Genomic DNA, 15,640 nt, shown 5'->3' with positions numbered 1-15,640 from the left:
TCATTTATCATTTTATCAGGCTGATGGGTAAATCTATAAATGCTCCTGACGTGAAGGACATACGTGTTAATATCATCAAAACTTAATGTAAAGGAAGCTTCAACCTGACACTCAGGTGTGAGTGCATTGATGGGAAGCATAGTTACTTGGGAATTACTATGGATCATAAAGGAAATTTTTTTCCTGTAATTTATGGAGGGTTCATGTCATCTCAACCCAGGTTAGCCTGTAATTGCACATCTTGGTGACAATAATGAGCAGTGACCCGAAGGCATCTAACACCTCTGCCGTGAGTCAAGAGTGGCTTGTGCTGTGAATTCCACATCATTTGGACCTTCCTGACATTTCTTCCAGCTGTTGGAGTTTATGATACAGATATGCCTCCAATGGAAATAACCTCAGAAAAATCCTTTGCTGGGCTCTGACCCATATTTCATTAACTCATGGTTAGATTTATCTAGTTCTGGCTTGATTTATTTCTGGTCTGTGGGTCTGCATTCTTTTCCATTGCTAAATTTGTGCCTTCAAAATATGGTCTCTTTCATTTGGTCAGTTTTATAAATTATATAATGGTAAGGAAGAAAAAATAAAAGATAAAGTCACAGTCAGGAGGTAATAGTGTAAAATGAATAGTTTATAAATATATACATTTTAATTTTTTTAATATCTATTTTTTAAAAGTAATTAATATGATCACTATACAGCATGTGGGATCTTAGTTCCCTGACCAGGGATCAAACCCATGCCCCTGCAGTGGAAGCGCAGTCTTAACCACTAGACCACCAGGGAAGTCCCTATATTATATTTTTACGAAGTGGGTCTGATTTTCTAGCTGACTTGAGATAGTCTTCTTAGAAGGATCACTCTTTACTGATGCTCAGAGCCTATGGATCCAGCGAAGGTCAAGAGTCCCCAAAGCCAGTGCTTCTCAAACTTTAGTATGCATGAGCATCACCTGATTCTTCAAGGTTGGGGTGAGGTTTAGATTCTGCAGTTTCAACAAGCTCTCAGTGATGCTGATGACTGAGCAGCAAGAACCTAAATTACCAAATCAAAACACCAGCTCTCCAACTCATCACAATTAATTTTATTCCACAGCATGTTTAGGGGAATGTTATTCTCAGGAAGATGTTTAGGACTCAAATAATTAAACAAAAAAACCCTGGAAAGTACACACATTTATGTATCTCTTCTTTTCATTAAATATATATCTGTTTGGCAAAAAATGTTAGACTCTTTTATACAAAAACAAAGCAAAAAAAGAAAAAAAACAACCAACCCCTAAAACCAACAACCCAAACCCTTTGCAAATTGTCAATACCTGTAATAACTACAACGATGTAAACTTGGATGTCTGACAGCTTGACCATCTTGTGGAACCTGTGTTGCAGCAGAACCTCCCCAGACCCTTAGATAGCAACTGCCTGTCATCGAGGCTTTCAGATTTAGTACGTTAGAGATGAAGCAGGATGACTGAGTTCAGCATTGTGCTTTCAGCTAAGGGGCTGGAGGAGTGTGTGGCAATGAGGAAGGCAGGTCAGGGCTGGGGCAGGAGGAAGAAACCCAAGACTAGCTGAGAGACAGGAAGGGTGGTCACAGCCACAGGGCAGACGTGATGTGGCCACGGGACCCTCAGATTGTGTCTGGTGACCCAACGCTTGCGAGAACTAGGGTGAGGCAACCGCTGCTGCTCTTGGAACCAGAGAGGAACCAGGCAGGCAGAGGCCAGGATGGGAAAAGGAGGCCATTTAGAAGCAGATTTCAATTCACATGGAACTGGTGGTGTGAGCAGACCCTAGAGAGAAGGGGAACAAGGGGTGGTGTTTGTCTTCTCAAGTAGCTAGACCGTTTCCGGTTCTTCCAGACCCAGAGCTTGGGGCACATCTCTGTGCCTGGCTGCAGATTGGGAGGAGGTCTGGGCCGCTGGCTTGCAGCCTCTAGGAGGGGAGGACTTGCCTGCTGGAATGAAGATGGAAGGGCCCTTTGGCTCTCTCATTGGCGGTGGATTTTGCTTTTCTCCCACCTTCGACTGCAGCGACGGGAGGTGACCTAAAGCAATAGAGTCTAGAAACAGAATCAGGGTGGTGAGCAGGATGCCAGGTAGGGGCAGAAAAATGCCAGAGTTAGAGGAGGCGAGGCCAAAGGAAGTGTGGACCCACAGTGTCCCTTGACCACAGCGGATTCCACGGTGTGGGCGCCTTTTCATTCTTTTCTCCTATTAGCTAAATCTTCCAGTTTTGGAGGGGGGCGCATCTGGGCCCAGGGTGCTTCAATTACAGTCATAGACGAAGTCATAGTTGCTGGGCTCCTTGGGGATGGGTGGAGGCGCGTCAGGGATCTGAATGTTTTCCAGGTCCAGGAGGCGGAGCTTGATTTCCATGCTGAGCAGCGTGTCCAAGTCATTCCGTGTCAGGTCACTCATCATGTCTTTCCCCAGCAACGCATTCAGCCCATCTGTCCAGATACAGTACTGGGGAGAAAGAAGATGACAATGAGAACGACTGATGACAGTTACAAGAGGAATAACAATTGCTAACACCAACTGATCACTCAGCAAAGGCTGGGCTCTGTGCTAAGGGCTTTGCCTACATCATCATCTGATAGTCAGCACCTCTATAAAGTTGACACTTCTGTTAGCATCTCTGTTTTACAGATGAGGGAACTGAGACAATGAGAAATTAAGTCACTTGGTAGTATGTGGAGTAGGTGGGATTTGAACTTATGCAATCTGCCTCCATTGTCTGCACTCTTCTGTACAAATAATGCCTCCCTGCATAGCAGCAGCAGGATTTGAGTTTTTTCTGCCTGTGCAACAAAATATCTCTAACATCCCACCAGTGAATCAAAGAGTTAAAGGTATTGGTAGAATATATCCTAACACTCCTGAACTCAACATCAGATCAAACTTGCTCCTCTCCTGACTCCAAGCAAAGTTCCTAATCTATAGCTAATATCTGACTATCCTATTTGATTCCCACACTCAAAATGACAGCCGAACCCCACCGGGGCTAATGGTGGTCTCACCTTTGTATTTCTTAGCAAAAGATTTAGGAATAGCTCAGTGCTGCCCAAGGTCTGATAGACAAAATGGCTAAAATTATTGGGTGATCTTAATGGAAAGTGGCTTAGCTGCCAGTCTACGGACCTCTTCTGCCTGGGTTTCTGGTTTCTAAGGGTTTTCTCCTCCAGGTCTTTGGAGTCTGGTCCTTGGGGACATCACCTGTTTTGGAAAGCACTCCATAGTACCCAAAGAAGAATTTGGTTCTTCCCCTCTCATTAAAAATTATTCATGCCCTTTGCTTCTCCAGTAGGCTATGAACTATGTCGCATTTATCTGAGGATCTGCCTTGCTCTTGTTAGCTTCCCTCCAGAGGCTGAAATCCTGCCCTGATCTGGTATTAAAGCCATAATACCTGGGGAAGAACTAGCCTCTGCTGCCAGCATCAGAAAACTGCCTGCATTCTGGATGTTGTGCTTGGTTCACCTTTCAGGATGTCCCAGTCCTACATAGGACTTCTTTGATAGCAATTTCACTGCTCTTCCTGTGGGACTGGTCTTCCTTCTAGAATGTGTTCTAGATTCCTTTCTTGCCTTTACTGGGTCAAGTTGCAATTCCAGACCCTACTTAGCTTGTCCTTTGCACTGTGGTTACCTGGGCTATGTTCCAGAATATGATAGCAGATCTCAACATAAAAGCACTACAAGATGGCGAGCACTATACAGATCTTAAGTCACAACGATGGCTTAGAAATCTACCCTGATGCACACTGGTGGTTCCCCTTGTTAAGCCGAGGAGGTGTACCATGGGTGTGTTATGAAGTCTGAGCAGGGCAGTCCTGAACTGGAGAGCTTCAGTTCAGCCTTGACTATGGGATCTCAGGCAGAGCACTTAACCCATCTAAATATCAGCTAAGGACTAAGGGGTTTCTGGAAGTATTAGTGATCTTGTGAATACCTTAGATAGATTCTGCTGCTGCTGCTAAGTCACTTCAGTCATGTCCGACTCTGTGTGACCCCATAAACGTCAGCCCACCAGGCTCCCCCGTCCCTGGGATTCTCCAGGCAAGAACACTGGAGTGGGTTGCCATTTCCTTCTCCTAGATAGATTCTAGACACATCTAAACGTGTATTTCTTCATAAATAATCTTGATAAAAATAGATACCCAGGTCCTACTCTGTAGATCTTGATCTTACAAATCTTAGGTCAGGAAGTTTTATTTAGAAAAGCTTCCAGCTAATTCTGATGTATCTCCATTTAGAAGCACCACTGAACCCCATGCTCTTTAAGGCCCCTTCCAGTTTAGACACTGTTTCATGGTAAATCCCTAAGTGCTGGGGTTGCCACTCTTAGTACACACCCTTCCCAGTCCTGGCTAGCTTCCTAGTACAGATTAATTTAACCCACAAGAACACTTCTGTGGTGCTTTTCTTTTGAGAAGCAGCAACCACAGAAAACTTTTTAAAAAAGCATCACAATCAATAAACAAAAACTGTAGTACTGAATCTGAGTTGGAAATTTTAATATAAATTTATGATGGATTTTGTCTTTTAAAAACATAACTCCAAGCTCTGTCTCCAAAAATGCCTAAAACTAATCACCAACCCAGTAGTAACAGGCATTGAATGTCCAGATTCTGGTTGCTGAATAACAAAAGGAGTCAAAACTCCATAGAGAAAAGGCAGGAAATGCACAAGAAGAATCTGGAATATCCTGTCATGCCAGAAAGCCTGAAAGCTGCCAGAGTCATCTGTCAATAGGACTCAGAAGCCAACCAGAAGGTATTCCTACTTTCTCTGTAGTTGTTCAGTCGCTCAGTCATGTCCAACTCTGTGCCACCCCATGGACTGCAGCATGGTAGGCTTCCATGTTCTTCACTGTCTCCTGGAGTTTGTGAAAACTCATGTCCATTGAGTCAATGATGCCATCCAACCATCTCATCCTGTTGCCCCCTTTCTTCTCCTGTCCTCAATCTTTTCCAGTGAGTCAGCTCTTCACATCAGGTGACCAGAGTATTGAAGCTTCAGTGTCAGTCCTTCCAATGAATACTCAGGGATGATTTCCTTTAGGATTGACTGATTTGATCTCCTTGCAGTCCAAGGGACTCTCAAGAGTCTTTTCCAACACCACAGTTCAAAAGCATCAATTCTTTAGCACTCAGCCTTCTTCACGGTTCAACTCTCACATTCATACATGACTACTGGAAAAACCATAGCTTTGACTAGACAGACCTTTGTTGGCAAAGTGATGTCTCTGCTTTTTAATACACTGTCTGGCTTTGTCACGGATTTTCTTCCAAGGAGCAAGTGTCTTTTAATTTCATGGCTGCAGTTACCATCCACAGTGATTTTAGAACCCCCCAAAATAAAGTCTGTCACTGTTTCCATTTTTTCCTCCCATCTATTTGCCATGAATTGATGGGACCAGATCTACTTTCTCTAGATAAGATAATTTGGGCACTGATAATGACAATAATGGTAACCTATTAAAATATAGGACTTCCCAGGTGGCACCAGTGGTAAAAAACTCGTCTGCCAATGCAGGAGACATAAAAGACATGGGTTCAATCCCTGGGTTGGGAAGATCACCTGGAGGAAGGCATGGCAACCCACACCAGTATTCTCGCCTAGAGAATCCCACGGACAGAGAAGCCTGGAGAGTTACAGTCCACTGGGTCTTTAGAGATGCACAAGGGGAATATTTACAAATAAAATGACAATATCTGGATGAACTTTGAAAATAATCTGGGGTATGGAAGCTGGGTGTGGGTGGGGTAACAGGTGAAACCTCACTGGCTATGAGTTGATAATTGCTGAAGCTAGGGGATGGACACTGGCAAGAAGTTCTGAGTCCAGGTCCTGCTTTCTTCCTTCCAAGCCATGCAGGATGGGGTTCGGATAGAAGGTGTTTCTGGAACAAGATCCCCATGGTTTAAATTCAGGTTCTATCACTTATTACTTGTTTGATCTGGGAAATGTTTCTTAAGTTCTCTGTGGCTCATTACTTTTTTTTTTATAAAATGGAAATAACATTAGCTTGCTTCTCTTACAGTTACAGAATGAAGATTGAGGGAGGTGAGGCCCACGAAGCATTGAGTGGTGCCTGGTTCAGAGTATTCCGGTTATAATTACTGTTGTCTTTACTATTGTTGAGGGAGTCAATGTTGGGAGGCTTCTCTCTCCTCCTTTGATCAATGAGGATATCTGTAATAGAACTTTCTGCTTTATGGAGCAATTATGCAAATAAAATGAGGTAATAGATATGAAAGTGGTCTGACGAAATTAAAAGTATTCACAAGTGCATGGCATTTTTCTCCTCACTGCATCAATAAAAAGTGGCAGATATGAATAAAAATTTGGCAGTCTCAGAGCATTTATCCTTATCTGGAATTAATGTACACTGGGCAAAACAGCCTTGTATAGATTTAAATAGCATCCACAGTTCTACTATTTTAAATGGTTTCCTATATATCTGTATATATCTTGAATATGGTGGCCTGCGTACAACCACAATTTTATTTAAAAAGAGAAATGGTAGGACACGGTATCTATTTTCAAGAAGATGAAGACAAAGTCATTTCCTTCCATGAACTAAATGTCAAGTAACACAGAATTATATTTAAGCACCACTTTAAATGCAGGATTTGCATCTAATCTTTCTTCTCTTTTGGGGATGTACAATTTTACTCAAAAGCTTCAAACCAGTAAAAAACAAAAACAAATACAGAATAACTTCTAAATGAGTTAAGTCTCCCTAGGGAAATGGGGAACAAAATTCAAGTTCTATTAAAATGTTCCTTCCTTTCTAAAAGCTTTTTATGTTACCACATGTACAACAAAAATTTGAATGGTATCATCTAAAAATAAGAGTTTCAAGCATGATGTTGGGTTCTAGTTTACAAGAGAAAATGTTAAATCAGCCATAGCTGCTACTTCATCTTACAAATGCATTTTCCTAGATTTATGCTAAATATTTTAAATATAGCTGACAGTGTACTTTGAGAAGAGAAACAAATTATACATATAACAAGATGTCAAAAAGGAATAAAAGCATCTCAAAAATAAAATTCCAACAGCAGAGACAGTCTTAAACCTCTTAAAATAACTTAAACATGGTAAAAAATCTAGTTCTTAAACGTTTTAAAGAATTGAGACAAATTTATCATGGGAAAATTTTGACCAAAACCTAAATATTCAATAAAGACCAAGCAATAGCTAAGGATGATACTTTTTCTGTAATAGTTATGTCCTTCCTATGAAGGATTCATACCTTCTTCTTTACCATAAAATCTTGATCAAGCTAAGAAGAAGTTGAATCTGTTTTAATTTGCAGTTTTTTGAGAGATTTTCATTCTATTCCAAGTCAACAAAATGTGCCTTTGCTCATAATTTTTCTCAGGTAGACTTAAAAAAAAATTTCTTTCCAGTATTTTTTTATCTGCTGTTTTTCTCAAGAAAATATGACATTCTCTCATAAATTAACCCCTGCAGACCTTTACCTCATGCTTGTCAGGAGCTATGAAGTTCAGTTGGCAGTTTGAGTCATACAAGATCGAGAAAGCAAGTTCAAGCACCTCCTGCAAGAGATTAGAGAAAACACCACATTGAAGACAATTTCCACGTTTTGTTTTTCAGTTACAAATGGCTGCAGATTGAACATGGGATAGTGCCTATAGTGGGTCCAGGCAAGTGGAGCAGTATTGAGGCTGATGGGAAGAAGGATGATGTTTTTCAAGATTCACAACACATTTCCTTCTCTCTGTACATGGGAGGTCTGCAGGAACCAATTCGTTTAATTCTCAAGACAGTGCATAGAACAAGTGTTATCATTCCTCTTTTATGGGAAGGGGCTCAGAGAGGTTAAGTGAGTTGTCCAAGACCACACAGCCCCAAAGCTGTGCTCCTTACCTATCTTCAGCATCTCCCTCCCAGGGAGACCATGGACAGCAGCAAACTCTTTCACAATTAGCAACATTATGGGCTGCTTTATCTTTTATCATTTGCAAAAAGACAGATGTTCATAGAGGATATAAACTTCCTAAAACATGGAAGCTACATAGGAGGTAATGAGACTTCTGGATGAATCCACTATCTTTAGGTAGTATGTCTGCCCTTTGATCTCTGAACTATACTGTAGAACAAAGGCTATACCAAACCTAGTTTTATCCTATAGTGGCTGCAGGGTATAAAGGAGAGTATGGGCCCAAGTGGCAGAATAGCTGGATTCATTCATTGGTGAATGTCTCTTCATTCGAGTGCCTGGGTTCATTCACAGTACAGACTGTGAGACAGACCCAAAGGGCCAAGGACTAAGTGACGCTGTCATTCCATTGTAGCTGGATGACCTTGGCTGAGACACTCAGTGCTGTACCTAATACGTACGTTAAAATATACTTCTCAAATTGTACACACTATGCAATAATGGATATAATGATTATTCGGCTGGATTGAGCAGTCAGCAGGTACAATCTTTGCGAGACGAGAGTCACTGCACATCTCAGTACCCTGTTTTGTGTTTGTGTGCGTGTGTTAGTTGCTCAGTCATGTCCAACTCTTTGTGACCCCATGGACTGTAGCCTGCCAGGTTCCTCTATCCATGGAATTCTTCTGGCAAGAATACTGGAATGGGTAGCCATTTCCTTCTCCAAGGGATCATCCTGATCCAGGGATTGAACTTGCATCTCCTGTGTCTTCTCCATTGCAGGCAGATTATTTACCATCTGAGCCACCAGGGATGCCCCTCTTGACACCCTAACAACTCCTAATTTGGAGGAAAGAGCCAAGTGAGTCCATATCGATGCTCTGCATCACTACAACACACATGTGCTAGCCTACCTTCTATCTCTGTGTCTATGAGGCACCACTGATGACTGCCCCTTTCCCTCATGGTATGATCTGGGAGCTGCATTCTCAGTAACCACCCACTGGTACAAAAAGTACCTCTTTCTTAGGGAGGTAGATCTCTCCACATCATTCTCTACCTCAACATCTGTCAGAAGATTTGTCTTTGGCCAGTAACTTCACAGCAAGAATGCTCCAGAAAGAAGGCAGAAAGATGAGATCACTGCTGCTAGATTTCAGAATTCCAGATGAGAAAGAATTCTTCCAAGCGGACTCCAAAGGCTCAGCATTAGGTGGATGCCTCTCCTGACACAGTCAGCCATCAGGCTATTTGTGGCTCTCATGAATTCTTTGTTTGGCTCGTCTCTAGCTGTCCCCTCATTAAGAGAAAACAGCTTTTGTTATGAGCGCAGACCTACCAGCATCTCATCCTCTTAGGGTATCCTCACTCCACCAGAAATAGAAACAAGTGAAGGAAAAACTGCTGAGTTACAGACCAGGATCTATTCTGCAAGACTATCCACTCTGAATTCTTTTCTTCCTTAGGATTCTATTCAAGTCTGACCAGTAAAGATCAATAAAAATGGAAAAGAGTTCACCAACAAACAAAAACAATTTCCCCATAAGTTTAGCATCTCTTTCGGGTCTTTTAGTGTATAATGAAAATGGTCATGGGTCCTAGCAGTGGTATCATAATTGGTGTCATCCTTTTAAAAAAGCCTGTAAGGCATATCAAGAACAAGCTGTCCCACTTTTGGAGTTACTCCTAAAAAAATTTAAAAGGAAGCAAAACTGTATATACTATAATCTGTAAGAATGTAAAAGAAGAGAAAGAGAACATTGTGCTCAATCATGTCCAACTCTGTGACCCCATGCCCTGTAGCCTGCTAAGCTTCTCACTCCATGGGATTTTTCAGGCAAGAATACTGGAGTGGGTTGCCACTTCCTTCTCCAGGGGATCATTCCATCCCAGGGATTGAACCTGGGTCTCCTGGGTTGCAGGTGGTCTCCCGCATTGCAGGTGTATTCTTTACCAACTGAGCCACCAAGGAAGCCCTAAGAATGTAATACAAGGAACTAAATAAACGTCCTCCCTTCTTTGGTAAAACATTAAATAAAGAAATCACAAATTAGCAACCCTGCAAAATATATGCTGCTAGGCATTAAGTATAATTACAAACATTCGATTTTAAGTGGAAAAACAAACAAGAGAAATGAACATTATTTACATCCTGATTACAACTAGGAACAATGTCTAGTTGTGGTTGGAGACTGGAACCAAACATGTGAAATGAAAATAATTATGTTAAGATGCTGGGATCATAGGTGATTATTTTCTTTTAAAAAACTGAAGACATTTTTCAACAAAATGTTAAACTCTAATCTCATAAAATCATAAAAACCGTTCTTAATGGGAAACATTGATATAGGTGGTGATTTCTTTACTAATCTTAGTGTCATCCTCTGGAAAAACTCTGACTTGTACTTAGGAGACTGGAGAGAAAGGAGAGGAGGGGCTTTGCTTCTGGACACCCAGTCAGTCCATCACAGCGGGTGACCTTCAGACGTCAACAGGAAAAGGTGAAACTGACAACGGATTTCTGACTGATGCTAGACCATGCCTGCTGCTCTGCTTAGGGCAGGCACATAGCTAATCATCCCCTTGCTTATGACAGCAGGTGTGAGCATCAGCAGAACCCAGACGTGGCCTCTTGACTAGGTGCTGAAGTCACTTGAGACCAGAGTGCCAGTGTGGTTGTCCTTTGTGACACTTCCTCTTCCACAGGGCATGGAGCAGGAAGAAAAAGGAGGGAGGCTGCCAACTTTAGGTTTTGCCCTTCTAAGGCATTTACCAGCGAGGACGTGAATGAGAGGAACTGTCATGACCTAGATTTCTGATAAGCACAGGCAGGAAATAGGAAATTCGTGAGAATGTCAATCCCCACTTTAATTTCACCAAAGCTGCCTGGGAGGGGTTGGAGGAATTACTTCTCTGAGTCGCATGCCTGCGTTAAAGGCTGCTATCACTTATAATGAGTTTTATTGATGTCCCCAGCTGGCTGTCATTGAGGCTTTGGTGGAGGTCAGCTCTCCAGCACTTTGGGCAGACAGGCTGCAGAGCTGGCAGCGACAGCCTCTCGGGCTAACACTCTAGAAGCGGCCACCTGTCCAAACTGTCTGTGAGGGAGCGAGGTGCCAGGAGGCGGTGGAGTAAGTGGTTGTGGATGTGGGGCAGCGTCCCCCTCAGGGGCTTCTTGTCACACACCACAACACTCTCTTAGATATCTGATGCTCTGCGGTTTTGCTACTCACTACCTGAGGTCTTTTATTCACTCTGGATCTAAGTCAGTGAAAAATCATGTCCAGGAGTAGCTTATTTCCATCCTCTGTCTCACTAATTCATATGTCCTCCCCTCACACGTGGAGGAAAGCCTGGGATAAGCGAGTTCTGTGGTTGGAGGATACAGGAGGAACTCACCCTATGACCTCTGACCCCACTCTCAACCTTCTGGCCCTGGGTCTAGCGACAAGGCATACAGGGTCAGGGGATGCTTAGAGAAATTCTGGGCATGATGGTGTCTTGGTTTGGGGATTTCCACCTTCTAGGGTCACATGATGGGCTGATGGACTATGAGAGTAGAGTTTTATACAACATAATTTCACTGTAAAGTGTTGGTTGCCACTCCTTACATTGTTTTGGGGTGACTTGTCTCATTTGGCCATCTCACTGGCATTCACTTTAACTATGTTGCTTCTCCAGCATCTATCCAGGTTATCTTGAGGGCAAAGCATTTCAATTACAGATGTGGCTATAACTTGGCATGTGTTTGTGCTAAACGTGGCCAGAGAAATAGTAGATTTCATAGCTATAAACACTGCAGCTCATCTATATACCTATGAGTTTGACTTTCTATTTTAGAAGGCAAAATCGGTCATTCACCTATTATATGAATCTTGGGATGAATCGTGAGAGAATTGTGCCTTCTGTAAAGTAGCTTTATGTCTGGGTTCCGTCTAAGCATTATTAGCCAATAATAATAATAATAATCTAAGCATTATTAGCCAATAGTTCTCCAACCCATTTTCGTCCCTGTCCCCACCAATCCTACACTGTGAATTCACTGTTTCTCAGTCAGAGGATGTTCATCAGATGTCAAAAGTCCCCATGCACCTTTCATATATTGTTTCCTTCTTCTAGAAGGTCTTCCCCTCTCTTCTTTTCAAAACCCAGTTCAGACATCACTTCCTCCATGAGTCTTCTCAAAATCCCAGGCTCCCCTTGTTTTTAAATATACTGGGGTATAGGCACCATTGGATTATAATAGCATGTGGATTAATCTTAAATTAATACATTAAATTTTGTATCTGCTCTAGACACAAAATATCAGGAGCCAGGTTGTATTTATCTTTGGATTCCCAGCACCCGGCACAGGTCTGATATAAAGAAAATACTCAATATAGTGTGAGTATGAATGATGAATGAAGTAACTCTGAATAAAAGGCTTTTTGTTTAAAGATCAGGATTTTCAAGTCAATACTAGAACATCAGCTTCTAATATAATCTGCTTCTTATTTCAGGTACATGAATCATACTGGAAAAATAAATCTGGGCTCTGGGCTTGGTGAAATGAAAGCATCTCTCAGGTCAAACATATTCCTATCCCTTTCACTGATATCTGGTTAGATCTTCCCTCTGGTGATTGCATGCTAACTATTTAACTCCTAAAGCCCAAGGCAGTGGGATAAGTACCAGGACTGCCCACTTTCAAAAATACAGTAACAAATCAACTTTATTTTATGAATCACAGAGTTTGAATTTAGAATCCTTAATCCTTAAAAGTCAAATTCTTCCAATTCAATTTTCATTCACCCATGAAAATTCTTTTCAAGTATCAGGAATTTCCTACCCTCTGTGTGAAGAAGCCAATACTTTTTGTGTCCACAGAAATTTGTCTATTGCACCAACTTCTTTTAAAGAAGTTAGACTCAGCTCCAGGAGGACAGGGCCGTGTCTGCATGTGCATCACTGTGCCTATAGCCCATCCTATCTCAAGTGCTCTAATGCTGACTGAGTGAAGGACTCTATGAAAAAAGACCTCTGCCTCAAGGGAAAGGATCAGTCCCTTTCCTTTGTCTATCTCTAGGGCCTTAGACTGTGCCTGGCATGTCAGCTGTTGACTGAGCAAGAAGTACTACCAGTTCCCAACAGATCCGAATGTCCAGTTTGCCCTGCTCATAATTAAGCTAGTGAAGAGTCCTGGGGCATGAAATGTCAGAATCTACTGTCCAGCTGGAAAAGCTTTAGAGCCAGCAGCAGGCCTTGGTTGCTGCCCACTGCCATGCACTGACAGACCTCCTGTGGACACACTTTGGCCAACCCTCCTTTTAAGTTGCAGGTCTCCTTTTTCCATCTTATCCCATCTCATCCTCCACTGCCCCCTTCTCCTTTTGCCTTCAGTCTTTCCCAGCATCAGAAGATATGGTTGGATAGCATCACCGACTCAATGGACAGGAATCTGAGCAAACTCTGAGAGCTGGTGGAGGACAGGAATTAGTGACTGAATGACAACTCCCCTTTCCTATCCAGAAGTCCCAGAGGTAGGGAGGAGCAGGCCTCTGGATCACTGGGGAAGCGGTGTGAGTGGGTTGAAGAAATAAATTATTAGAATATGGGGTTTCCTTTCTGCTTTCTGACATTTTTCCTGATGCATCAGCTATATGAACACTATTAATATTACAAGACAAATTATTTTCATATGTTTATAAATGAAAGAGCCAGGCTAGCAGAGCTCCTGCTACCTCTCTCAGCCCTCTAGGCTAGCAAACTCCAGAAAGCAGCCTTCATTTGAAGTCTTATCTATGTCTACAGCAGTGTGTCCCATTTATCAATCCATTCTTCCATCATCCATCCACGTCTCCATCCACCCATTCTTCTATTATTCATTCATTTGCCCACTTGCCCAGTTTTCTATAAGTATCATCACAATTTTTAAAAATAAGGTTGGAAAAGTCATTCACTCAGTTTGTTTTGTTGGTCTCCTCTAAAGGGAGAGGAATCTGAAACAAGAAGGCCAAAATCAGCCACATCCATCCTAGGCTCAAATGAGCTCATCTCCATACCTGTTCTGATACTGATAGCTTGTATCTCATTTCATTTTCTTTTGGTTAGTCAAGCTAGAAATTTCAATTTCATTTATATTTTCCAAGGACCAAGTTTTGCTTTTGTTGATTTTCTCTACTATTTTCCTGTTTTCAATTTCATTGATCTCTAATATTTATTATTTCTTTTCTTCTGTTTTCTTTAGGTTTAAATTGTTCTTCTTTCTCTAGTTTCCTAAGGTGGAAACTTTACTGATTTTACACCTTTCCTCTTTCCTAATATATGCATTTAATGCTATACATTTCCCTTTCATCACAACCCACCCATTTTGGTAAGTTATATTTTCATTCTACTTAGTTTAAAACATTTTGTTTTTTCTGTTTAGACTACCTCTTTGAACTATGGGTTATTTGGAAGTGTGTTCTGAAATTTCTGAACATTTTGGGGATTTTCCATCTATCTTTCTGTCACTGATTTCCAGTCTAATTCCATTGTGAATTAGAATATAGTTTGTATGATTCTTACTCTTTTACACTTTTTAAGATGTATTTTATGACCCAGAATGTGGTCTAACTTGGTGAATGTTTCTTGTGAGCTTGAGAAAAACATATATTGTGCTGTTGAGTAGATTTTCTATTAATGTTAATTGGATCAAGTTGACTGATGCTGCTCTTCAGGTCATCAATATCCTTATTGATTTTCTGCTCACTTGATCTATCAATTACTGACAGAGGGTTACTGAAGTCTCCAGGATAATAATGGATTTGTGAATTTCTTCTTTCAGTTCTCTCAGTTTGCCTCATGCATTTTGATCTTTGTTCATCCCATTACTTTCACCTATCTTAGTTTTTATATTTAGGTGGGTTTCTCATAGGAAAATATATATTTAGTCTTGTTTCTTATCTATTCAAATAATCCCTGTCTTTTAATTGGCGTATTTAGATCATTGACATTTAAAATGACTATTGACAAAGTTAGATTATGTCTGCCAAGTTTGTAACTCTTTTCATTTGTTGCATTTGTTCTTTTTTTATTTTCTCCCTTTTTTTTTTAAACCTGATCCTGTTTTGAGTATCCTTACTTCTCCCTCCTGTACGTTTTGACTTTTCTGTCATTCATTTCACTTATCCATATGCCATAGATATAACACATTTTTAAATTATTATTTTAAGCAAAGAATTACCTTTTAGATTAATTAATAAGGAAAAAAAATACTTTTCTTTTACCTTCACATATTCCTTCCCTAATGCTCTTCCATTCTTTATGTAGATTCAAGTTCCTATCCTATAGAATTTCCTTTCTGGCTGAAGAATCTCTTGCAGAGTAGGCCTGCTGGTAATGAATTCTCTTGATTTTGCTCCTGAGTAGATCTGGTTGTGAACTCTGGATGTATGTGACTCGGTGTATCCAGATTCCATGGTGGTGGGCTTCCCCTGCACCATCAATTCTCTTGGCAGTTCCAAGAAAATTGTTGAGTTTTACTTTATGCAGTTTCTTCTTACTGTGGGATAGGAGTGACAACTCCTAGGCTCTTTACGCGTTTGAGTTGAATGAGAAGTTCCTTCACACCTGTTTTAAATAATTCTCTGTGCCTACTTAGAGTGCTTGAGTCCTGGCAAGTTGCTTTGCTGCCAACACCACCACCCCTAGCCTTCTTTAGACTACACACTCTTATTGCTGCCAAGTTCCCCAAATTGTGTC

General features: G+C 41.3%; 1 protein-coding gene across 2 annotated transcripts in view; it reads right to left on the bottom strand.

Moving 5' to 3' along the window:
* Positions 1–1,072: 1,072 nt before the first annotated feature.
* Positions 1,073–15,640, bottom strand: part of ELMO1 (engulfment and cell motility 1) — a 556,385-nt gene continuing 541,817 nt past the window's right edge. For both annotated transcript variants that reach the window (XM_065939966.1, XM_065939964.1), the window contains exons 21-22: positions 7,497–7,574; positions 1,073–2,470 (exon numbers count right to left, since the gene is read on the bottom strand). In XM_065939966.1, coding sequence (XP_065796038.1) covers positions 2,270–2,470; positions 7,497–7,574 — 279 coding nt within the window. In that variant the 3' untranslated portion in view covers positions 1,073–2,269. The remainder of the gene's footprint in view (positions 2,471–7,496; positions 7,575–15,640) is intronic.

Source organism: Muntiacus reevesi, chromosome 6, assembly GCF_963930625.1.
Source record: "Muntiacus reevesi chromosome 6, mMunRee1.1, whole genome shotgun sequence".
In the NCBI taxonomy this organism is placed as follows: Eukaryota; Metazoa; Chordata; class Mammalia; order Artiodactyla; family Cervidae; genus Muntiacus; species Muntiacus reevesi.
The sequence above is the reverse complement of the archived record's forward strand: the minus strand, read 5'-3'. Positions and strand labels throughout refer to the sequence as shown.